Source organism: Coffea eugenioides, unplaced genomic scaffold (genome assembly GCF_003713205.1).
Source record: "Coffea eugenioides isolate CCC68of unplaced genomic scaffold, Ceug_1.0 ScVebR1_2594;HRSCAF=3649, whole genome shotgun sequence".
Classification (NCBI taxonomy): domain Eukaryota; kingdom Viridiplantae; phylum Streptophyta; class Magnoliopsida; order Gentianales; family Rubiaceae; genus Coffea; species Coffea eugenioides.
In genome coordinates, this window is record NW_020863094.1 from 31,553 (window position 1) to 57,228 (window position 25,676).

General features: G+C 35.7%; 3 protein-coding genes across 3 annotated transcripts; 2 read left to right on the top strand and 1 right to left on the bottom strand.

Moving 5' to 3' along the window:
- Positions 1 to 583: 583 nt before the first annotated feature.
- On the bottom strand, positions 584 to 1,993 carry LOC113756992 (F-box/LRR-repeat protein At3g58900-like). Its single transcript, XM_027300420.1, has one exon. The coding sequence runs from the start codon at positions 1,991 to 1,993 to the stop codon at positions 584 to 586; it is 1,410 nt and encodes a 469-aa protein (XP_027156221.1).
- A 10,179-nt stretch (positions 1,994 to 12,172) lies between these two features.
- Positions 12,173 to 18,420, top strand: LOC113756991 (spastin-like). Its single transcript, XM_027300419.1, has 13 exons — positions 12,173 to 12,528; positions 13,527 to 13,618; positions 13,726 to 13,745; positions 14,571 to 14,811; positions 14,886 to 14,981; positions 15,072 to 15,187; positions 15,292 to 15,372; positions 16,013 to 16,136; positions 16,253 to 16,302; positions 16,672 to 16,762; positions 17,105 to 17,140; positions 17,387 to 17,484; positions 17,870 to 18,420. Exons 1-13 carry the CDS (start codon positions 12,206 to 12,208, stop codon positions 17,984 to 17,986), a joined length of 1,485 nt encoding a protein of 494 aa, XP_027156220.1. The 5' UTR covers positions 12,173 to 12,205; the 3' UTR covers positions 17,987 to 18,420.
- A 2,336-nt stretch (positions 18,421 to 20,756) lies between these two features.
- LOC113756993 (serine/threonine-protein kinase Aurora-3-like) lies at positions 20,757 to 23,516 on the top strand. The gene is made up of 6 exons (XM_027300421.1): positions 20,757 to 21,031; positions 21,134 to 21,376; positions 22,082 to 22,177; positions 22,671 to 22,891; positions 22,974 to 23,046; positions 23,152 to 23,516. The coding sequence occupies exons 1-6, from the start codon at positions 20,846 to 20,848 to the stop codon at positions 23,251 to 23,253; spliced, it is 921 nt and encodes a 306-aa protein (XP_027156222.1). The 5' UTR covers positions 20,757 to 20,845; the 3' UTR covers positions 23,254 to 23,516.
- Positions 23,517 to 25,676: the final 2,160 nt, after the last annotated feature.

Genomic DNA, 25,676 nt, shown 5'->3' on the forward strand with positions numbered 1-25,676 from the left:
GCAACAGCTATGCTGGAAAACCCCAGCCACATAGCATCTACGGAAATGACGTATATGTAAAATAACTTGAATCTTGAAAGTGTAATTCTATCGCAGAAGATAAAAAAATATGAGTGATTTGAGGGGGGCAAGGTATTGGGCTGAATCCTCTGCTTAAAGATCAAAGGCTGGATAAGAAATTGTGAACTACATGTAAATTGGAGAAGCAGAAACTAAGTACCCTTTAACGGAGACAGAGAAACTACTTAGATGTCCAATTTGGCTCATCATATTGTCACGCTGACCAATCACTAGGCTCCATTAATGAACCTGGAATGATCAATACATCACGTCTAACATATTGTTTGCATTTTCTCATTTGAGATCATGGCTTTGCATTTGAACACTGACGATGACATAATAAAAATAATTACTATTATTAACATTGAAAATTATTTCCAAGAAACTGCAGAATCAATCAATATATTTGAAGTGCGCACGGGCTGTGTGTAGCACAGCTAGCTCCATCTAATTTAATTACACGAATAACTAGCAACCTCCCAAAAAATTTTCATATAATACCACTTATAGCGCGCATCAGAATTTACAAGAGCACCAATTTTGTCCGGGGAGATAATTTAGTTTCCACGATTCTGGCACCATTCCGAGCGGCCTCCTTGGTGGCAATTTCACATGGATGCCCAGGCAGATTATACTTCACCTTCTTGGCCATTTGTTGAAGGCGAGGCAGCGGTAATTCCTTCCATCTCCCAACCCTACTCGGATCTCGAGTGTCCAGAGTTAAGCTCTCCAGGGAAGGACCTGCAGCCTCTATCAAGTGCATGACAAACTCAACATCACTCTTCAACCCAATCCAACCCAAAAATTCCACCTCCTTCAAGCAGTTGTACTTCTGTCCTTCAACCCATTGCCGTGTTGTATCCCCAAATTTGAGCATATCGTCCCAAAACTCTCGATTCATTGACAGCTCCGTTGACTCCCAGCAGACAGTGTACTTGAGCACCAGTTTATGCAAACTCGGAGATGCGTGAATAAATGAACAGAGAAAAAGGATGCTCTGCTCGTATAGTGCAACAAATTGCAATTCCAGTTGTTGAAGATTGCTAAACTGCGAAAAGGTCTTGGGAAACAGGTAAAACTCCATAGCAACCAGTAATTTCAGATCCAAAGCCAATGTCTTGAGCTGTGAGATGGAGAAGGGAACCTGGCTGAATTTGGTAATCAGTAGATCTTCACAAAGATCACAGCTGACGTTAGGTGCCCATTTGAGAGAAACTGAAGAGAGTTGAGGAACGTCTTTGAAGAGCATGTTTATCCTGCATCCTTGATACTCAAAAGAAAAAAGGTTCAAGGCTGAAACAACCTCGATAGCTTCCAAACCAAGACAAGATATTAATCCCAAGTGCTTCAATTTATTGTTAGGCGATCGAAGCCTCAAATTATACAAGGATGGTGCACGACTAACGGACAACTTCTCCAGGACTGGACAATCAGACAAAAGATACAGGAGCTGTTCTTCAACAACATTGACGGAATTTAGCACAAGGGAAGTCAGTGCCTTCCATTCCAAGTCCGTAGGGAAACAGTATATCTCATCTAAACTCGTTTTACGACTGTGAAAGGGTGATAAGTCCAACTCAAGCCTATGAACTCTCTTGGCTGCTGCAAAGCAAGTCCATGAATCAAGAATTCCAGCGTAGGTATTGTCCAAGTCAAAAGACACCCTAAATTCTTCAACCATTTGAGCTTGATGGGAAGCCAACACTTGGTTTACCCAATCTATATATTTGGGCAATTCAACACGATCTCTTTTTTTACCCATATAAATAAGCGCTATGGTGTCCAGAGCATCGAAGTCCAAACAACCGGAATAAAACTTGAACAGGTTCTTCCACCGACGTGAAACAGCCCTCGTTTTTGCTGCTTCCTTCAGGGACAGACGGGATACGATGTCTATCAGAATGTCAACCGGTATTTGAGTTATGCAACCCATCCAATCCGTCTTTTATTAGGCCTCGCCTCTTTTTTGACCTTGCTACAGAGACCCTCCCTCCCTCCAAATTTGATGCTTTTAACTTATTCAGCTAGATCTAGATATAAGAAATAAAGTCCCTCAAGTGATGCTATCAGATGTCAAAGGGCAAAAGCGATGAATTATTCCCGAAGAAGATCAATAACAAGAATCATAAAAAATCCCTAGGAACGAAAGCTACAACAACACTAACATCATTCTTACTCTTCGCCGATGAAAGATCTGTATTAAATTTAACTCATATAATATATACTTAGTAAAGGAGGAGGTAAAGTCGGATACTTACCAGGATAGGGCGTGCACATGGTTGAAACAGAACAAATCGATATTTCCTGTCGTGTCCCAGGCTGACTCTGTTTGGATTCGAAGAGGAGGTAAAGTCCGATACTTACGTTGAAACAGAACAAATCGAGATTTCCTGTCGTGTCCCAGGCTGACTCTGATTTGGATTCGAAGAGGAGGTAAAGTCCGATACTTACCAGGATAGGGCGTGCACATGGTTGAAACAGAACAAATCGAGATTTCCTGTCGTGTCCCTGGCCGACTCTGATTTGGATTCGAGGGCTCTTCCCATCCTCAACGTTTTAAAAGGATTTTTGTTTTGGGATTATTGTTACATTACTCTTTTAACATTCAGTATCACTATCAATTTTCCCTTCAATATTATCTTTTAGTCGCTTTATTCCCAAAATTAGCAGTCAAACTTAATGTAGTTTGTTAATTAAAATAAAAAAAAATATTTAGCCCCTCTAACATATTATCGCTTTACCTCCATAAACTATAACATTATTATCAATTTACTCCCTAAAATTATTTTTTATATAATTTATCCCATTATTAAATCAATTTAGCAAGTTAAAAAACTTTAAAAGAAAGTACCCTCCTTTTTTATAATAAAAATAATAAAAATTTAGAGTGACTCTTATCCGTTATGGTATCAAGAAAAAGTCAAAGTATGAATTTCTTTCTTCTTGACAATTTTATTAATATTGATAAAAAAAGAAAGATGGGGAGGGGAAGAGAGAGAGAGAGAGAGAACTCAATTTTTAAAAAAAAATACAAATAACAAAGAATTAAATACTTTTATTATTTTAAAATTATTTCCCTTTTCTGTTTACCAACAAATTTCAATTCTAATCCTGACAATATTAAAGTAATACAATAATGTTATACTCTTCTTTATCTTCTTTCTTTGAAAAATCTAATTTTTTATCTCCTTTTTTTTCTATCTCTTTTTCTTTTCCTAATATTAATAAGTGTGAAAAAAAGAAATTTGAGAAAACCTTTTATTTTTTATGTTTTTGAATCTCTTAAAATGAAAAAAAAAGGAAGAATAACCATGCCAATATTTTTATTTTTAATTATATATTAAAAAGGGAAATATATTTAAAAAATTTTGACCATACTAGTTAGATTAACGATGAGGTAAAATACCTAGAAAATAATGTTAGAAATTAAAATGATTGTACCACTATAATTTAAAGGGATAAAGTGATAATAACAATGTATTTAATGCTATGGAATTAAAGGATATTTTTATCCAAAATTTCTTAACATGTTGAGTTGAATTACTTATGATGTAAAATGACAAAAAAAATAACGTTAGAGCGCAAATTGATAGTAGTGATATAGTTTAAATAGATAAAATGATAATAAACCTTTGTTTTGTGGCCGTGAGAATTGTTGCGGATGAATGACTTGGACGTCCCACCCAAAACTCTGAAAAAAAAAAAAACTAGTAGTCATATGAGGGTCTTTCCCTTTTAGAGATAATTGTAGAAACCGCTCCCAGGATTTTTGATAGTTTCACTTGCTACCCTTAGACTTTGAAAAAAAAAAAAAAACTTGCCTCCCCTATTTTTGCCTACCCTTAAACTTTTCGTAACATTGTAAGGGTTAATTTCAGAAACATCCCCCAAAGTTTATTCTAATATCACCTAACTCCCGAAAAGTTTTAAAAATTTCACTTATCTTCCCTATTAATATGATGTGACTAGGTGTCCCATCAGAGGCATTGAAATGATGAAGTTATGCCCAATATTTTTCTATTTTTTTAATTCCCAATATTTTTCTACTTTATTAAGTAGGAAAAGGTTCGGGAAAGATTAAAAAAAAAACCTACAAACTAAAATATCTAAAAACAAATAACAAGTATTTTAAAAACAAGTTTTTCATATACAATATTACAATAATACACACACAAAAACATCGAATCCATACAATATATCAAAAATAACTCCAAATATATAAAAAAAAAAAACACCACCACCATCACCCATCACTCTCCATCACCACAGCCACCACCCCCACACCCACGACTCTCTCTCTCTCTCTCCTCCTTCCTCCCTTCTCCCTTCCCTTTCCCCGTCTCCCAATTCTCCCTCCCCTTCACTAACCGCAACCTTCCTAGTCGCATCATTCCTCCCTTCTCCCTTCCCTTTCCCTGTCTCCCAATTCTGCCTCCCCTTCACTAACCGCAACCTTCCTAGTCGCAATCAAATCTGATTGTGACCAGAAGGTCGAGCCTAAAGCCGCAACTCATGGCTTCCAGTTGCGACCTTTCCAGTAGCAACCAAGAAGATCGCAGTTAGAGTCATAGGTACCACCCAAGAGTGGGAGAGGGGTTTGGGGTTGGGAGAAAGTAGGGGAAGAGGGAGAAGGGAGAGAAAAGAGGAAGACGGAGGAGAAAATAGAAAGGAGGAGGAGGGAGGGGATGGTGGTGAGTGGTGTAAAATTTTTTTAAAAATATCTCAAAAATTTGTAAATTATAAAAATATCTCAAAATATATTTTAAAAATACTTCTATGAATAATCTAAAAAATATTTATAATAAAAGTTTTTCATTTACACAACTACAGTAAACTTTTTGAAAAATACTCCCAAAAATAATTAATCCAAACAGAGCCTTTACTTTTAATGTTTGTTTTTGTTACAACTGAACCTCAAAAATTTCATTCTAATTTACCTCTTTGCGAAAAAAAATTTTATGTCTCCTTGCTGTAAAATCTTTGCTCTTAACTTCCTCCTTGTTGCGACCAATTTTTTGAAGTTTTTGCCTTTTTATAATATTAAAGTAATTTTAGAAAGTAGCCTTGCACATAACAATATTATCTAGTCACAAAATAACTATATTTATTACTCTTTTTGTCTTATTGAAAAAGTCATGTTTTACTTTTTTTATATGGCCCAAAATTATGTCATGTTACTAAAAATTGATAAATAAATTTAGTATATTTCCAAGCATTGCCTTTTATTCCCACAGGGTGAAGAGGTTTTAATAATTATTGGGGGTCCCGAATAATACATGTCACCTTTGCCAAAATTGTAAAAATAGAAGAGCATCCTGTACACAGAGCAATGATGATTCTAGAGCGTCAAAACCATGTACACGTTATATGGTTATCTACAGATTACCGAAGCATCTAACGCCCCACATAAGAAAACCAAACAAAATCAAGTGAATGTTGAAAAAAAAAACACATTTTTCGAAGTGCATCGAAGATATTGGGAAGAAAGGAGTACTTATTGTAGTTGCGTCTTTTGTATAGTAAGTTTAATATTCCACCTTATTTGTCTTTCTTTCATATTTTAAATTTATAAATCAAATTATACAAAGAAAAAAGCGAAAAGATAATATAATGTCTTTCCTCCAATTAATTTTTTAATGTTACTTTTACACATAAGGGGTGACTTATATAAATTGTCTGATGTGGAACAAATTAAGCAATCCTTTTAGGACAAGGAATAGCGTGCCAAGAAACCCATAGATGGTTGACTTTTGGCAATATCTATAATTGTTCATTTCTTTTTCTAATATTATTTTGTTTCCTAATTCACCTAGAATTTAGGATTTTCATGTTATTTCGTTTTCGATTTGTTTTAGGACTCTTGTATTATAAATATAGGTAGAGTAGGGCCTTATTATTCAAACATTCATCAATTATTATCAATTTTTCTTGATATTTACCAATTTGTCTCAAGTTCCTTTTGGCTCTCGTGACTTTTCGGGTTAAGATCATAGCATCTTTTCCTTAGTTGTTATCGGGAATCGTTCGTATAACAATTTCTTAAACACGCTTCCCCATCAGTTGGTATCAAAACAGGTTTCTCTTGTTCCGAAATAAGTCCAATGGCTGGAAAAAATCCAGAGACGAATCATTTGCCACAAAGATCGAGGTCCATGCTATGAGAAAAACTGTGGATCAAGTCAATGAGCATTTAGGCAGCTTGGAACAAGGTCAGAACGACTTGTTGACTCGTTGTGACCGTTTGTAGGCATCTATTGATCTGATTATTCAAAATATGGACCGTATACATCTTGAAGGGCAAACCCGATAAGATGAACAAGATGGGAGAGTTGCTTTTAACTTGGCTTTTGTCAATGTTGGCTAACAACCCCTACAACAAGATCAAACTAATTCAAATCCTCGTAGAACTTGGGATCTTGAGGAGAAATATTTATCTGACGATGAAGTAGTTCTTGCTTTTGGTAGGGATAACCCTAATCAAAGGGGTCCTCAGAGTCGACAGCAAGAACAGGATGAATTCAAATTAAAGGTTGATGTTTCGTCTATTAATGAAATTTTGGGTATAAAAAACTTCCTGGACTGGCTTGTAGAGATTGATAGATTTTTTGATTAAATGAATATCCCGAAAGACCGCAAGGTTAAGTTGGTAGCTTACAAGTTAAGGGTGGAGCGTCAGCATGGTGGGAGCAACTACAACACCAAAGATGTAGGCAAGGAAAGTAGCTCGTGAGACCCTGACTAAAAATGAAATGTCTCTTGACTGTCCGTTTCTTACTACTAGATTATGAGCAATTTTTGTTCTTGCAATTTCAACACTGTCTTCATGGTAAACAAAATGTTCATGTTGAGTTCTTACATTTATTGGCTCGGACTAATGTAATGGAGATCGAGATCCAATTGGTTTCAAGATTTTTAGATCAACTCAATTATAGTGTGCGGGATGAGATGTGTATTCAACCAATCTCTACACTTTTCAATGCATATAAATTGGCTCTCAAGGTTGAGATGAGTTTGGCTTGAAAAGAAAGCATTCGTGGTGAAGGATTGTGTAGAAATTTTGATTCAAATCGAACTAGCACCAGGAAAAATCTAAGGGAAGACCAAGATACTAGCAAGCCTAGATATCGAAATGAAAAGAAACCAATAAGAGATGAGCATGAGTTACTGAAGAAGCAACTTATGAAACAACCCCAACCTACCAACACAAAGACCCTTAATCCGTATGCAAAATATACGGGAGATAAGTGTAATAGATGTGAGAAGTCGGGATATACCTCCAATAATTGTCCTAACCATAGGCAAGTAAATCTAGTGGAGCATGTTGTCAATAATGAAGACGTGAAGGACTACGTATATGGAGCAGAATCTGGTAATGATATTACAGTGGAGAAAGAGTATGACTCCCCTATATTGGTGATATGTCGACTGCTCTTGTCGCCAAAACGAGAGGAATCCTAAAGTCATAAACTCTTTTGAACTAGGTGTCGAATTTCTAATCACATTCTCGATTTAATTATTGATAGTAGTAGTATGAAAAATATCATCTCTTAAAAATTGGTTGAACAATTAAAGTTGCCAGTGAAAAACATCATGAACCTTATACAATTGGTTGGATTAAAAATGTAGAACCAATTAAAGCGACCGAACATTGTAGAGTCATTTTTACTATTGACAAGTATTCTGATGAAGTTATGTGTAATATAGTTGATATGAATGTCTGTCACATATTGTAGGGTGTCCTTGATAGTATGATATTGATACTGTATTTATGTACAAAGATAATGTCTATAGATTTATGAAGAATCGCAAAATAGTCATTTTAATTCCTCAAAGTGAGAATCCTAAATCTATAGATAAATGTAACAGTAGTAGATGAGTTTTTACTGTCACGGGTTCAAAATTACTTACAAATGTTAAGAAGTCGTCACAGGCATATGCCTTGGTGGTGAAGAAATTTTGTATAGTTGAATCCAAATCAGAAATTCTTTTGGCAATTCATGTAGTATTAGATGAGTTTCAAGATATCATGCCTGAAGAGCTTCGGCCTGATTTACCTCTCATGAGAGAGATTCAGCAGCATACTATTGATCTAATTCCTGGAGCAAGTTTGCCGAATTTACCACATTACCGAATGAATCCCATGGAAAGTAAATATTTACAAGAAATTGTAGATAAATTGCTAGCAAAAGAGTCCATTTGGGTGAGTACGAATCCATGTGATGTGTCCGCTATCTTGACGCCCTAGAAGGATGGTTCGTGGCGAATGTGCATTGATAGTCGGGCTATCAATAAAATAACAGTTTGTTATAGTTTTTCAATCTCTAAATTGGAAGACATGATCGATTGTTTGTTAGGAGCATGTGTCTACTCAAAAATTGATTTAAGGAGTGGATATCATCAAATTTGTATCCGACCTGGAGATGAGTGGAAGACAGCGTTCAAGACCAAGGAAGGATTATATGAGTAATTGGTTATGTCTTTTGGACTATCTAATGCACCAAGCACCTTCATGCGCTTGATGAATGAGATCTTAAAATCATTTATTGGTAAATTGGTTATTGTTTATTTTGATGATATATTGATTTATAGTACTAATAAAGAGGAGCACCTTGAGCATCTGCATCAAGTGCTTCGAGTTTTGCAGGAAAATAAATTATACATCAATTTGAAGAAGTGCGACTTCATGTCTACAAGTCTAATTTTCTTAGACTTTATTGTTAGCAAAGATAGCATTTGGGTAAACGAAGGAAAGGTGCAAGCTCTCCGAGAATGGCCTAGACCCCGTAATGTCTTAGATGTCAAGAGTTTTCATGGCCTAACTACTTTTTATCAATGTTTTATCTGAAATTTCAGCTCTATAGTAGCCCCATTGACCGATTGCATAAAGAAGGAGAAGTACCTGTGGGGTCCGGAGCAAAAGAAGAGTTTCAAGAAGATCAAAGAAAATTTGACTTCTACGTCGTGCTTAGCACTTCCAAACTTTGACAAGTTATTTGTTGTGAAGTGTGATGCTTGCGGTGTCAACATTGAAGTGGTATTACCACAAGAAGGTAGGTTCGTGGCTTTTTCTAGCGAGAAGCTAAGTGATGCTCGTCAAAAGTGGTCTACGTACGAGCAAGATTTTTATACTGTTATGCATACGTTGAGGCATTGGGAGCATTATTTGATCCCAAATCAATTCGTACTTTACACGGATCATTAATCTTTAAAGTATATCAATAATCAAAAGCAAATTAGTAAGATGCACGTTCGTTGGATCGTGCACCTACAACAAATCCCTTTCATCTTGAAGCATAAGGTTGGACAGCAAAATAAGGTAGTTAATGTTTTAAGTAGGTGAGCGACTCTGCTAGTGACTATGAGTCAAGAAGTCATAGGGTCTGAAGTGCTTAAGGATCTTTATGCGGAAGATGATGATTTTAAGGAGACTTGGACCACGTGTAAGTCAAAAGCAGTGCAAAATGACTTCCATATTTATGATGGTTTTCTTTTTAAAGATAATCGTCTCTGCATCCCTCGTATTTCTTTACGTGAAATGTTGATTCGTTACTTGCATAGGGGACGTGTAAGTGGTCATTTGGGAGTGAGCAAGACTACCTCAAGTCTTGAGTCCCATTATTATTGGCCCTAACTGATGCGAGATATGCATGAATTTGTACGTAAGTGCTATACTTGTCAGGTTGCGAAAGATCAATCTCAAAATACTGGATTGTATACATCTTTGCCAGTACCTAAGGGTATTTGGGAAGATTTATCCATGGATTTTGTCCTTGGATTGTCATATACGCACTGAGGGGTGAACTCAGTTTTTGTAGTAGTGGATCGATTTCGAAAATGGTGCACTTCACTCCATGTCAAAAGACTTCAGATGCTTCTCATGTTGCCTGACTGTTCTTTTGTGAAGTGGTGCATTTACACAGGGTGTCCAAGTCTATTACTTTTGATCGTGATACCAAGTTCTTGAGCCATTTTTGGTTGACTTTGTGGATGATGTTTGACACTTCCTTGAATTTTAGTAGTACCGCTCATTCTCAAACGGATGGCCAAACGGATGTTGTCAATTGTGCCTTAGGAAATTTGGTGTGATGTATTTGTGGTGTGATGTATTTGTGATGAACATCCAAAATGTTGGGATGATGCACTACTTCAAGCGGAGTTTGCCTTCAATAGCTTAGTTCATAGTTCTACTAGTAAATCACCTTTCTTCATTGTGTACGTCTAATCTCTCATGCAGTGAACTTGGTAAAATTACCAAATGTTCCAAGTTATAGTGCAATAGTGAAAAAAAATGGCAAAAAACACAAAGGCTATTCAAGAAAAGGTAAAGGCGAAATTGGAAAAAACTAATGCAAAGTTTAAAGCAGCAGCGGACAAGCATCGCCATGCTTTGGAATTTGAGGTTGGTGATGAGGCAATAGTTTTCTTGCATAAAGAGAGGTTTTTGATTGGCAAGTACCATAAATTGCAACCGAAGAAGTATGGGCCTTACAAGATTTTGCAAAAGATAAATCCAAATGCCTATGTAGTGGATTTGCCTAGTTTTTGGGGTATTTCCAAAACTTTCAATGTGGCAAATTTGTCTTTGTTTCACCCATCTTCCAATGTTCCTATGTATCTTGATTTGCAAGATCACTCGAGGTCGAATTCTTCTCAAGTGGGAGGAATTGATGTGGAACAAATTGAGCAATCCTTTTGAGACAAGAAACAGCGTGCCAAAAAACCCATAGATGGTTGACTTTTGGCAATATTTATAATTGTTTGTTTCCTTTTCTAATATTATTTTGTTTCCCAATTCAACTAGGATTTAGGATTTGCATTATTCCTTTTCCGGTTTGCTTTAGGACTCTTGTATTATAAATATAGGCACAGTAGGGCCTTGTTATTTGGACATTCATCATTTATTATCAATTCTTTTGATATTTACCAATTTCTCTCAAGTTCCTTTTGGTTCTTATGACGTTCTGGGTTAAGATCATATCATCTTTTCCTTAGTTATTATCAGAAATCGTTCGTATAACAATTCCTTAAACATGCTTCCACATCATTGTCATTTAAGGGGAACTATATGAGATTTCTGAAATTTCAAAATGCTAGGTGATATTAAGATAAAGTTTAGAGTAGATTTCTAAACTTAGCCCACATTGTAAACCCATTGCAAAACGTATTATTAAAAAACTCATTTTTGAATAGAGTATGAATTTTCATTCCAATATTGTCCTTTTCAATTTACCTTTTCTTATTTTCATAACAAATATTGTTAATCCCTTAAACTTCTAAAACTTGGTTGATATGGTTTTATGGTTAAAAATTATAGGATGTTAACAAGATTGAAAACATTTTAATAGTTTCATATCATCAATCAATACAAGAAGTATAAAATTTAGAAATTCAAAAATACTTTTTAGTATAAGAAGAGATTCTTTTGGCCTTTGAAAGCATCTCAAATGAGTTTGTAAATATAATTTTAAACATATTTTTCTAGTTTTTGAAAATTCTAATAATTTGAAAGAGCGTAAAATACAGAAATCGCTCTTATGCATGTATGTTTGCAATCTTGATGGGCTTGTTTATCCATCTGTTTTAGAAGAATTTCACAAACACACATGACAATAGAATCTTCCATCAAACAAATCCAAATTAAACCTGACATCTATCTATGAGAATCGTGGTATATTGGACAGGAATAGGATATCCTTCTTCATTTAAGATGAATTTCTACTCCGAACCGGACTCACACAAGAGACGAAAAGATTGCAAACATCAAACTGAGATAAAAACTGAGCAATAAGACAAGAAAAAGAAGATGGAATTATTGGAACATTAGGAATTTTCGGCCTGTAGTCAGACAGGCAGCACTCTGGTTTACTTTGGGCTGGCTCAAAGCCCATTGGTAGGCCAGCACATGAATGTTGGCGTATTTGGGCCACTACTTCTTATAGGGGCCTTTAGTTAATAAACTGGAAAAAAGTCCACAATGGCAGCCCTTTTCTTTCCCCACTACGGTAGCTTTCTAGCCTTGGATTCTCTGCTTCTTTTTTTTTTTTTGTTTCATACGATGGTATTTAATGCTGACTTATTTACTTCGCTTGTCAAATTTAATTGGGAACGAGCTTTAAATATTATTATTATTATTAGTATTACTGGGATGAGTGTTTTCAAGGGCTTAATCGAAACCTTAGGCTCGATATTCAGTTCCGATTATTCTTCGTCATCATCCTCGTCGTCATATCTATCCAGCGATCGACGCCCTTCAGGGATGGACGGAGTCTCCGGCGGCGTTGCCACTGGGAACGAGCGGGCAGCGTATAAGCTCAAAGGCTACTTTGACTTGGCTAAAGAGGAGATTGCCAAGGCCGTTCGGGCTGAAGAGTGGGGATTGGTTGAAGATGCGATCTCCAGTTATCAAACCGCTCAGAGAATTCTCGCTGAAGCAATTTCTATTTCTGTTCCTTCTTATGTCACTTCTAGGTATCCTAATTTTGCCCCAATTTTAATGGGTTAGCTTTGTAATCCGTAATCTGTATTGAATTGTTTCGGTATCATGTCTAGGTTTTTCAAAATTTCAACGCTGTTAACCTTGTTATTAGATATGCTTGTACTTTTGTTCAACCTACAGCTTTTATGTGTGTAATGGTCGTGTAGTGTGTTAGACAATTCGTGATATGTCTCTGTGCAGCTGAGCGTGGTGTGTGCTTTAGTTATTAGACTGGTTTTTGACTAGTTTCAGTGCTCCTATAATTAAATATGTGCGTGTTCATAGCAACTTACAGCAATTTGAATTAGAGAAACTAAAATAAGATATATGAATACGGCCTTTAGGTATTCTAATAGGGCGCTAGAGTTTGCAGCTTTAGAAATTTGGTTTTGAGGATTCAAAGAGTAGTTAGTTTGCTTTTGTTGATCATCAAAATGGCTATCTATGATTCGTGGTTTCTAGTTGATGTCTAAGAGAGGAGGAATAGGGGCTGCTGCTTCTTCTTTTTTTGTTTTTTATTTTTTTGTGTTGTGGGGGGGGGTCACTCTAGCACTTAACATCAGGACGCATAACTAGTTGAACTTTTGGTCAATTTTAAATCAGGATATTACCATTGGCAGTTGATAGAGTTGGATTATTGAATTGGGTCATGTATTAGGTAGAGTCTACCTAGGGTAATGTTTGAGATTAAACTGGGACATCTGGTGCTCAGGTGGACTGTTGATCTACCTTGGTTATCACTAATGTCACTTGGAGCTTAATTGATTCTATTATTTATTTTGTACCTTTTTTGTGCTCTTTTTTCGAGATTAAGTTTGAGCTTAATATTTGGTTTGCTTACTTTTCAAAAGAAGGCAAAAGCAGACAATTGCTAAGAATTTGGGGAGCTGGTTTTCCTATTTACTGCTTTTCCTTGTCTGCTTTGTGTCAAATAAGTGGAGTAATGTAATGAGTTGCTTTCTTTGTTGTCACTTCAATTATTTACCAACAGCGAACAAGAGAAGGTGAAATCCTATCGTCAGAAGATATCACAATGGCAGGGGCAAGTTTCTGAGAGACTACAAACTTTAAGCCGAAGAGCAGGTGGTTAAATTTATCGTTAATTTGAACATATTTATGCATTTCATCAATCTTAGGACACTTCTCGTGTGTACTTTTATTGATGTCTATCCTTTTTCTTCCTGATTTAGGTGGCGTATCGACAGTGAAGGTATGAATTGCTTCTTATCATGTGTAAGTTTAGGGTGTGATAGATTTCTTTTATTGTTTTACTTGTAATGTTTATGCACATAGAAAGATCCATGTAGCCCTTGTTATGATTATGAAATTGCGTTTTTTTTTTTTGTGTCTCACAGCTTGCAATTTTGGCTTTTCACTCAATTTTTCTTAGTCGTAAGATGATAGGAAGCTGAAAAGAAGATTTAGTGAAGCAGGGATATGTTTTTATAAATGTGTTATTTCATATTAACTAACAAAAACTTACAGTCTGCTTTATTTTCTGTTTGGTGCATTGCCTCCTTGTAGCAAATCTCTGCAGTATGACTTGGTTGTTATAATTTTAAAGAATATTGCCCTGCAGATATCTTAATAACTACACTTATTATGAGTACCGCAAGCTTGTTGAGATTCACTTTAAAGAAACCATCCCTTGACGGACAAGAAGCAGTGGAACTTTGTTCTTCGCTGTAGAAGTGTTGGCATGGTACATGTGAACATGCTTTTATGCACGTACTAAGCTGTTAGAAGGTTACATGATCCGACCATTTATTTCTGACCTCCCCATAAGATGTCAATTTATGCATGATGTCACTGCTGAGTCGGATGAAAATATTTGATTAATTAATGGCATGGGCTACTTAGTCTTAAGTTGTTAACTGTTGTCTCTGTGGATCCCTGGAAAAATCATGTCAGAATTCTGTAGTAAGTGAGAATGTCCATTTCTAGCATTGTTCCACCTTGAGTAATAGTGACAAGTGTAATTTTTTTTATTTTTGCTGGTCAGTTTCCGTAATACATCTTTAAATCTTCTGTCTAGAGTAGTGCACCTCAGTTGCAAAGTGGTGTAGATGCTCAAGCGACTTCTTATTCCAGAAAACCTACATCACAGAAGCTTTCTAGTAAGAATAGCAATGGATCTGTCATGAGGAATCAGAAGAATGGTGCATCAAGTGCAAAACCTTCCCAGGAAGCTGATAGCAGTTATGATGCAAAATTGGTTGAAATGATCAACTCTGTGATTGTAGACAGAAGCCCTTCTGTGAAGTGGGAAGACATTGGTAGAAGCTTTGAAACATATTGTCTTTTGTAGATATGTTCTTTCAGCTTGTGTTTAATGAAACTTTGCTTGCAGCCGGCCTTGAAAAGGCCAAACAAGCCCTGTTAGAAATGGTTATTCTTCCAACTAAAAGAAAGGACCTCTTCACTGGCCTACGAAAGCCAGCTAGAGGTATGACAAAAATGTAGTTTATGTTGGTTTATATCCCTTGTAGCGCCAATTTTTTTTTTATTTGAATGTAATTTTACTTTTGTTTTGCAGGTTTGCTTCTTTTTGGTCCACCTGGTACTGGAAAGACCATGCTTGCTAAAGCAGTTGCTTCAGAGTCACAGGCAACTTTTTTTAATGTTTCTGCATCTACACTGACCTCAAAGTGGGTGTGTGTCTTTTCCTAGTGATTTGCTCTGTGGACTGGGTTTTTCTGTCTTTTTTTTTTAAAAAAAAAAAGAGAGAAACCAGAGGTCATCTATGTCAATTGCAGGTTGGAGAGGGCGAAAAACTTGTCCGCACGCTTTTTGCTGTTGCTATTTCTAAGCAGCCATCTGTAATTTTTATGGATGAGGTATTTTACTAAATCAAAATGTTGCAGCTGTAAATGTGTTTTGTTCTCTTATGTTACACATGCTATTGCTTGCATTGCACTGTGGCAACCTTTGTCTCCAGAAGAACTTGCTGGGGAAAGAAGGAAACTGAAAGAAAATTAACTGAAAAATAGAGTGAAAACAAGTAAAAATAGAACTGTAGTTACACTACAGAGGGAAAATGCTAGTCACAGTAAAGTTGCTCATTCACCGAACTGCACCTTTTTATTTTTAACTCTTCATTATTTCTGTTTTGATTTAAATTGTGTGGTGATTGTTATGAGTTCATTGTAAGAAGTTTTACTTTGCATGTTATTCAGATATAAAGGGTGACAAGGATGAGCAAGGACTAGTGAACTATGAAATTTCCTAGGCTAGTGCAATTACCACATACAGTCCTTTGCTTGTCATCAGCATTTAACAAATGATATTTAGTTCTTACCCACCCCTTTTTTCATCATGCTTTCATGTGATTGTCCCCTCTCTCTCTGACATACACGCACACAATAATGCAAAAAAAAAGGGCACACTGAGACTTGTCCAAAAGTATTGACCAAGCGTTGTTTTTAAAATTTCTATTTTCACAGCAGGAAACTTACTAGCGTATTACATGGTTATCAGATCGATAGTATTATGTCTGTGAGGATGTCAAATGAAAATGAAGCAAGCAGAAGATTGAAATCTGAGTTTCTAATACAATTTGATGGAGTTACATCAAATTCTGATGATCTTGTTATTGTAATTGGTAAGTTTTGTGTTGATTGTAAAGTTTGATATATTGATCTGTTGAATTCCTTGGGCAAATGGCCATCTATTTGTATAAAAATAAACACATTGATACTTGTGTTTATGTTTTGGCAGGAGCTACCAACAAACCACAAGAGCTGGATGATGCAGTCCTAAGGAGACTGGTTAGTAGCTGCTGCATCAATTTTCTACTGCTAAGCATTAGGGAAAATAAGACTGCAAATTGCAAAAAATAATTGAATAACGAATGAGAGAACATATTATGTGTGCATCTCCAAGTATAGTAATTCTTATTCCTGACTTTAAAAAAATTGGTAATTGTGGCATGCTTTTAAATGGAAACCAGAACCTGCATTTTTGTTTCCCAATTGGGATATTTTGAAATTTATTATGGAAGACCTTTCTTGGATCACTTCTTCAGAAGATTACTTTGAAAAATGGAAAGAAACAAAACTGACTTGCTATCTTTTACATGAGACATGTTAACTGATTTTTATCCTTTGCTGTGTTGCAACAATGAAATCCCTAATCAGGTGAAGAGAATATACATCCCACTGCCAGATGCAAATGTCAGAAAGCAACTTCTGAAGCACAAACTCAAGGGCCAAGCATTTTCTTTGCCTGGTGAGTAAATTTCTCGAATGAATGCGGCATCTTTTTTTTAAGGTTTCAGGAGTATACTTTCAGAAGTATAAATTAAGCTTAGTGGCACTGAAGCCTTTTGTTATTATAATCTGTAAAAGTAAATCAATAAGCAAAAGCTAAATCCATTTTCTCCCAAACAATTTCATTAAAGGCGTTTTATATTTACAACTCAAATGATATATTACCATTCTAGTCAACATGATTGGATTTTTTGGATGAGGAAAAAGTCCATGCAGTAGAAAAGTGAAGATATTAAATTGTTAGTTATATGGCATGTTCTCGCTTCTTAATCTCATCTTTCTTTTTGTCTCATTGCATCAGATGGAGAGCTGGAGAGGCTCGTGAAAGAGACAGAAGGTAACATTACTGCTTTGTTGTCTTAACTTTTACCTGGGACTTGAGGGTGGGGTTCCAGCTTAGTTTTTGAAACAGACGCAAATTGATGAAAATCTGACGAGGAGGCCTGAATCTGGGGTTGGGAATTGAGAACCTGAAATTTCAGATGAGCAAATAAATTAGTCTGCTCAAGCCAGATTATGCTGAGGACATAAAAGATTAATTATTCTTGGTAAGTAGTATTTTATATAAAACTCACTTGCACAGGATACTCTGGAAGCGATCTACAAGCCTTGTGCGAGGAAGCTGCAATGATGCCCATTAGAGAGCTTGGTGCAAATATCCTAAATGTCCAGGCAAATCAAGTGAGTGAGTTTAAAATGTATTATTTTCAGATCTTTAGTTTCATGCCTCTGTTTCATGTTCCAAACCCCTGAGGTGGTATTTAATTTCATGGCTTGTCCAACTTCCTTTTAGTTTTGTGCATCTTTTTCTGCTAATGCAATTTCTGTGTCAAGGAGATGTGACCATTTAATCCTTGAAAAAAGTTTCATTCTCTGTTGCTGTTCTTTTTGTATAGCATCTTAAAATTTTCTTTCTCCTTAATGCTTCTTCATCCTTCTCTGGAAAGTGCCCTTTTTTTTTATTTTGGACTCCATCTGCATCATTTAGTCCGTTGCCAGATTTTTATGCTATGTATTATGTACCCGGGAGGAAAGATTCCATTAAGGTGTGCGTTTCAATGTGCAGGTAAGGTGTTTGAGATATGGAGATTTTCAGAAGGCAATGACTGCAATCAGACCTAGCCTGCAAAAGAGCAAGTGGGAAGAACTTGAACAGTGGAACCGGGAGTTTGGTGCTAACTGATCTGTCGTCCTGCTTACACAGCTGTTCTAAGTCAATTAGCTTGAGAAAGTTGCAACAAGACTTGAAGGAAAGTGCAGTGTAGCAAAGCTGCTTTGAGATATAAAGGTCGCGTGGTCTCATTAGTCGGACGTGCAGTTATTTATAGCTTACCTGAAACCCAAATTCATTGTCATTTATGTGTATATGGAATTGTAATTTAAGCCTTAAAATTCTCAAAGTAAAGCATGCATGTACATATATACGTCCAGAATCTCTCAATACTGTCTTGTGCATGTGCTAAGCACAATGGATCTGAATAACACGTACAATAGTTACTGCAGAAAACATGCATCTTTACCTATTCTGCGGCATTTAATTCTAGTGCTTCATATGGCTTTGAGCTCACAGTCCTCAGCAGTATAGTTCAAGATGCAAATTTATGGACTTGACTTGTATTTGACTGGCTCTATGGTTTCCATTCTCCAGTAACAGAAGATGCTTTTAATATTTTCGTATTTTTGTAATTTTCAAAAGAGAGACTTTGCAAATCTTTGTTGACAAACTTAGAACGCTGTGGTGGTCCAACTGTATTCAAAGGGTTACCATGTATTGACTTTCTTGTACTTCACATGTATTTTAGTTCGTCACAATAGCTTATCCTGTTGTTTTTTCAATTCTATTTTTTGGACATGGTTGATAACATGAACACTAATTGAATTTTCTATAAATTTAATGGTCCAAAAAAATCCCAAAAATAAAAAAAAATTATTACCAAAATCAAGAATAAGAGACGGACGAAGTAAGTCCCTAGATGAGGAAGTACTGAAGCAAGGAGCAGACAGGCAGGAAAGATCGCATTGGTCTAACAGCAAATATCTTGTGGCAAATATGGAAGAATAAAAATAGGAGGGAGTTTGGTGATCAGCACTCCCACCAGCCATTAAGAATCATCCGAAAAGCTCAAAGAGAATGGCTGGAACAAGAGGAAGCAATGACAAAGAAATAGATTGAGCACAACTGAAACAGCATTACCTCAGGAATGGCACCTGTAGGAAAAGGACGCAGAAGGAACCATAGTATTAAGGATTGCAACTCAAGGCGAGCAAAGATACCCCCCCCCCCCCTTTTTCTCTCTCTCTCTCCATGGGGAAGGGGGTTACAACAATGGAAAATTCCAATTCAATAACAGATTGCTAGGCATTGAAAGAAAGGACCTCTGGATGCAAGAGTGTAGATGATACGGTTGCTGCCAAACTGGCCATGTGTAAGGCAGCAAAGCAGCAGTGGAGGAAAATTAACATTCAAATCCAGAAACAAGGAATTTTTGGAACTAGTATCATCCCAAAGAGCATAGGACAGTAGGTTGGCTACGAGTGGTGGAAAACATCAAAAGTTTGAAAGTGTGGTTTCAAATGTCTGTCTTTTTGTTTAGTTAGAGAAGATAGAAATATAATTAGCCATAAAATTAGTAAGGATTAATATTTCCTATACTGACAGTGTATACACTATCAATATTGGATGAAAGATAACTATATAAAATTTGAATTTGAAATTCAAATTTTTGCATAGGTGTCGTGGATCCAACGGTGATAGTGTATGCACTGTCAATGTATATAAGATTTATTCAATTAGTAATTATGCTTTAGACATAAATTCTACGTGTCATTAAACACCTTTATATAGTTTTGATTGACCATTTGCTCACCAATATAAACTGTTGTACAATCAATACAAATCTCTTAATGTTTCAAAAAAAAAAAAGGAAAAAAGAAGTACTTACTAGTAACGTGATTAGCCATAAAATTAGTAATTATGTTTTAGATATAAATTCTATATGTCACTAAACACCCTTATATAGTTTTGATCGAACATTTGCTCACCAATATAAACTGTTGTATAATCAATACAAATCTCTTATAGCTAGTTTGGGAGGAAGGAAATGGATAGAAAAAAAAAGGTTTTGAAAGGATTACAAATTTTTTTCCATCGTTTGAGAGCCAAAAAGAAAAGGAAAAGAAAGGATTTGGAAAGACTTCACTTCTCTCTGTGTATTGAAAAACTTTCCACCCAAAGTTGGGCGGAAAAGGAAGGAAGGGACGGTGCTTTAAGTGAATTTTTTGATATGACAATATTGCCCTCAAAATCAAGATACAAAAATTTTTAATTCCCGATGAGTCTCTCAACTTACTTGATTCACATTTATTTACAAAAAGGGCAATTTTGTAAAATAACCTATTTGAGCATCTTTTCTTTTCATCTGTTTTCAACTTCCAAACAAAAGAAAATCACTTACCTTCTTTTCCTTTTTAAAACTCCCGAACAACTTAGATAGAAACTCAAATCCTTTCCTGGGCCTTGTTTGGACAGCCATTTTTTGCCGGAAAATTGCGTAGTTTTCCGTGATCACATTTCCCTATTACCTTTTTTCCTCACATACATCAAATCGCTACAGTAATTTTTTTACAAAAAATCCTAGAAAATGCAATCCAAACACAATTCTTTTCTTTTCTAACTTACCCTTTCTCTTCTTTTCTTTTCTATTCTAAACTCCCAAACTGGCTATTAATGTTTCGAGGAAAAAAATAAAAGTACTGTACTAGTAACGTGTTTACTTCATTGAGCTTTGAGGGGGGAACCAATAAACTGTTGTGATGAGTATTACTTCGAATTGAAGGGTCCAGATCTCTCTTAAAACGTATCATCCGACCTGACGGGTATATTTTGTCCCTGTGCATTTGAAAACAAGACCGTTAATTCTACACTGGGAAGTGAGAAGCGAGAACCTCCCAACTAGATTTTTGAAAGCTCAAATTTTCTTCAGGCAGGCGGGCGGTGAATTCATCACAACTTCCATCGGATCATCCTTAACCGCTCCGGTAAATGACGTCATCATCATCTCAAACTCAAATCCAATCTCAGAAGCCCCCTAGAAAACCCCAACCACCACCCATTTCCACCACCACACCCACCACCTCAAAACGGAATTGGTCCCTCAACGATTTCGAAATCGGAAAACCCATCGGCCGTGGCAAATTCGGCCGCGTCTACCTAGCCCGCGAAGTCCAGGTAGAGAAAATTGAAGTCATTTCTGCAGAATTAAGTCAAGTGAATTTTATAGATATAAAATTGTTTAATTTATTTATTTTTGAATTGTTGGTGTGGGGGTAGAGCAAGTATATAGTGGCGTTGAAGGTGATATTCAAGGAGCAAATAGGGAAACATGGGCTGCACAGGCAATTGAGGAGAGAGATGGAGATTCAGTCTAGTCTTCACCACCCCAATATTCTTAGGCTTCACGGCTGGTTCCACGACGACCTCCGCGTTGTCTTGATTTTGGAGTACGCCCACGGCGGCGAGCTTTACCGCCAGCTCCGCAAGTCCGGCCACTTCTCCGAACCACAAGCCGCCTATGTATGTTCTAACCTTTCTGGATTTTACATAACCCTTTATTTCTTTTTTATTTTTTTTTGGCGGGTTACAAGAGTTGGGGTGGGATCACTGGGCTATATTTGATTTCGACTGCTTTACTTAATGCTAGCACATTTTTTTGCTCCTCTAATTTTTGTTGGTATATTTGCATCATTTCATTGGTGTAAGGTGTAAAATGTGTGGTTTAATCAGGATGTAAAAACCGAATAGGAAATTCAGTATCTGGGATGTGGACATGTTACCAAAGGTTACTATATCTGGAATCAACAGGATAGGAGGTAGATTTACAAACGGAAGTATGGCGGGGAAACAAGTGGAAATTTAGAAGATACTATAGCCTACAGTTATAGCTGAGTTGAGATAGTAGTAGATTAGGCTTTGATGAGGCTATATTCACTCTGCATTAGTTCACAGAAATCTTCTAGCTCTGCTTTATGCCAGTTCTGTTTAACAGTATACGTTGTCGTTTGTGTTGTTCATTTTTGCGTTTCCTTATTTTGCTTGATATTCTGTTTTGTATTTTGTTTAGCTGGATTCTCATTGTGGCCTTGTTTTAGGCCCCCGGGTTGGTATTCTGAGCGCTTTTGAAATAAATTCTACTTTCCCAAAATCTTTGATGACTATATTCCTGTAGTGGGCTCTCACTCTTGATGTTTGATCATTTTCTTTTTGTTCAATGTGAATTAGTACATTGCAAGTCTCACGCGAGCATTGGCATATTGCCATGAGAAGCATGTGATTCACAGGGACATCAAACCAGAAAACTTGCTTCTTGATCATGAGGTAATGCCCCTGAAATCGAAAATCTCAGCCTTATCAGCTTATGCATCATTTGTCTTTACTTTGAACCCTTGGAAAAATTTGACATTTGGGCAATTGTGAACTGACATAGATTTGAAACTTTGAACACTTTCATCGGAAACTCGTCTATCCATGTACACCTGTTGTAAATATAGTGAGCTTGATTCATACTTTGGCATTTTACTGGGGTCAGTAATAAAAATTAATTTCAAACCTTACAGATTGGGATAAGGGATATTCCAGCTATCCACTGCACGAAATCATCACCCCAGAGTGGAAAAATGACTGGGAGATATTATCATGGAAAGTAGTGGCATATGCCCACGAGGAATGCTTTGTGCATTTAAGTATTTTAGTATCAGGAGAGAAGCAGCTTTGAGATTTTCTTTAGATGTGGATGAAGATTTTGAACTGTCAAATGTTTCAATACAACCGTATGATGAATTATTGATTTGAAAAGCGTATACATTTGCAGGGCCACTTGAAGATTGCAGATTTTGGATGGTCCGTACAATTAAAGTCAGAAAGCAAAAGAATGACCATGTGTGGAACTTTGGACTATTTAGCACCAGAAATGGTGGACAACCAAGCTCATGACTATGCTGTTGACAACTGGACATTGGGTGTCCTGTGCTATGAGCTTTTGTATGGCGTTCCTCCATTTGAGGCAGAGAGCCAGAGGGATACATTCAGAAGGTGAAGGAGAACACAGTTAGTCACGTATTCCTATAATCAAATTTGTCATCTACAGATAATGAAATTGAATTAACCTCTACAGGATAATGAAGGTCGACCTCAGCTTCCCTTCCACTCCTACTGTGTCTGCAGAAGCCAAAAATCTCATCAGTCGGGTAAGTTTGCTGTATAATCTCTTTCTGTACCTCATAAAGATGATCAGATTTGAGGGAGTGAAACATCATTTTCTGTTATAATTCTGTTACCTTGCATTTGTTCAGCTTCTGGTAAAGGACTCAACAAAAAGGCTGTCCCTTAAGGAGATTTTGGAGCACCCATGGGTAGTTAAGAATGCTGAAAACACAGTTGCCTGCACAAATTAGCTTAGTCCCATTCTACTCCAATCTCTGAGTTGGAGATTACTTCTAGTTAAAGTAGTGAAGTTGTCTTTAGAACGCATATTCTGCTGGTCTCTCTCCTATAAGTTGACTAGTGCTGACTTGCATTTGTAATCTCAGAAGAAGAAAACTTTATTTCTTTTTCTCTTCATTCGAGCACTATACATAGCATTAAGTTGTAAATTACTACAAGTTTAGTGCTTGACTTCTTGCTAACATGCAAATGAATCTCACCGTCAAAGCACCGATTAATTAGTTTTATGAGTATAACATTTGGATCTTGGTCAATAGAGAGCTTGTTCAGCCAAAGAAAATTATGAAACAATAGCTATCTGAAACAGTTTGTGTATATTCCACAGCTCCTTCGCACCTTGCAGAATCTGTCAAATAAAAGTGCAGTGGCTTTTTGAGAAGGATTAGTTAAAATAAAAATAATGTGTATGACTCAAATCTGCAATTAAGCATCTAACATCAGCTGTGATCTTTGTGAAGATCTACATCAGGTTCCCTTCTCTTTCTCAGAGCTTAAGATATTGGCTTTGGATATGAAATTGCTCTGGAATATTACCTGTTTCCCAAGACCTTTCAACAGGTTCATTAATAGAGTCAAGTGACTGGTCAGTGTGATAATATGAAAAGCCAAAGTGGAAATCTATCTGAATTACTCTCTCTCTCTCTCTCTCTCTCTCAACCCGGCGAAATTTAATGGACGAGTTCATATTGCCTTATCTTTTCTTTTTTCTCGTTTTTATTACTAGAAGTCAATTGAAGCCCTATCGGTTTCTGGATTTTTTTTTTAAAAAAAAAATTGTTCAAAACGTCCTTTACATTTTACAAAATAATTTTTTTACGTCCCTTATAAACTCATATTAATCAAATTTAGTCCCTATCTAGATTTTCGACTAGTTTTTTGTTAAAAGCTGCCATGTGTCTTGCACATGATCATTTTTAAGGGTAAAATTGTCAAATCAAAATTTACATAATACAATCGATAGTCTTTTATATTTCATAAAATGAATTGTTTCATCTCTCACATTTTACAAAATAAAATTTTTCATCATTCACATTTTATATAATAAAATTTTCATCCCTCATTGATCATGTGTACGAATAAATTTTTTTTAAATTCATATATATATATATATATTTAATTTTGCCTGAACAATACAAATAGCGTGTAATATATCTCTATTTGATTTCGCCTGAACGTACTGTTTAGGTGAAATTAAATAGATATATACAGGGGTTTTAAAAAATTGTTAGTTTTCACTCATGTTCATTCCCTTTTACTCGAAAATTGAAACAAAGAAGACATTTAATCCTAAACATTATCAAGCATTTATATCGAATTAAATTTAGACAGAAAAATAAATAAAGGAAAAGTATGACAAAAGAAGTGAGTGATTAACATTTTCAAATTTTAAAACAATCACAAGGCAAAAAATTCAACTGTTGGTTTTAAAGATGACGAGCAAAAATTTCAAATTTAAACTGCAATTTGTTAGTATGACTATAGAATTTGAATTAGAATCGAATAATTAGATAGCCATATTACGCAAAACAATGAATGAATTATTACCAAAAGAGAAAACGTTACAAATATTGAATAGATTCACATGATGAAATCAAATAGATATATATATATATGGGTTTAAAACAAAATTGTTAAATTTAAACCCATATCTATATATATCTATTAAATAGCATGTGTACAGCTATAATTAGTCTGTTTAAGTGAAATCAAATAGAGATATAGTACATGCTATTTGTACTGTTCAGGTGAAATCAAATAGATATATACACAGATTAAAAAAAATTATTCGTACACATGATCAATGAGGGATGAAAAAATTTATTTTGGAAAATGTGAGAGATGAAAAAATTCATTTTATGAAATGTGGGGAACGAAATAATTCATTTTATGAAATGTAAAGGACTATAAATCGGATTATATAAATTTTTATTTGACAATTTTGCTCATAAAAAATGATCTCATACAAGACACGTGATAAATTCCAATAAAAAACTAGTCGAAAATCCAGGTAAAGATCAAATGTAGATTTGTAAAAGACGTAAAATTACACCTTTAAAAATAAGGGACGAAAAAAATTATTTTATAAACTGTGAATGATGTTTTAAAAGATTTTTCCTTTTTTTTCCCTTGGTGTTTTTAAAAGATTTCTACTTGGTTTCCAGTTACTTTAGAAAACGCTGTACATTTTTTTTTTGTTTGTCCTTCCACTTATTTTGTCTTTAGTACAAGTAATGCAATTTCAGAAATAAATTTTTTAGTATCTTTGCTTTTAAAACAAAAAAGGTAATGCAATGGAACAGAGGAAGGGTTGAATTGTAAAGTGAGAGACATCGTGAGTAGAAGATCCTGGTTCAACACCTCCTACTTACAAAAA

What these genes read in the sequence shown, in the direction of transcription:
- LOC113756991 (XM_027300419.1), top strand. Translation starts at nt 12,206, where the DNA reads ATGAGTGTTTTCAAGGGCTTAATCGAAACCTTAGGCTCGATATTCAGT. An exon ending in ATGCAGTCCTAAGGAGACTG is followed by an intron (nt 16,303 to 16,671) that starts GTTAGTAGCTGC and finishes ATCCCTAATCAG; the next exon opens with GTGAAGAGAATATACATCCC. An exon ending in TAAATGTCCAGGCAAATCAA is followed by an intron (nt 17,485 to 17,869) that starts GTGAGTGAGTTT and finishes TTCAATGTGCAG; the next exon opens with GTAAGGTGTTTGAGATATGG.
- LOC113756992 (XM_027300420.1), bottom strand. Translation starts at nt 1,993, where the DNA reads ATGGGTTGCATAACTCAAATACCGGTTGACATTCTGATAGACATCGTA.
- LOC113756993 (XM_027300421.1), top strand. Translation starts at nt 20,846, where the DNA reads ATGACGTCATCATCATCTCAAACTCAAATCCAATCTCAGAAGCCCCCT. An exon ending in ACCTAGCCCGCGAAGTCCAG is followed by an intron (nt 21,032 to 21,133) that starts GTAGAGAAAATT and finishes GTGTGGGGGTAG; the next exon opens with AGCAAGTATATAGTGGCGTT. An exon ending in ACTTGCTTCTTGATCATGAG is followed by an intron (nt 22,178 to 22,670) that starts GTAATGCCCCTG and finishes ATACATTTGCAG; the next exon opens with GGCCACTTGAAGATTGCAGA.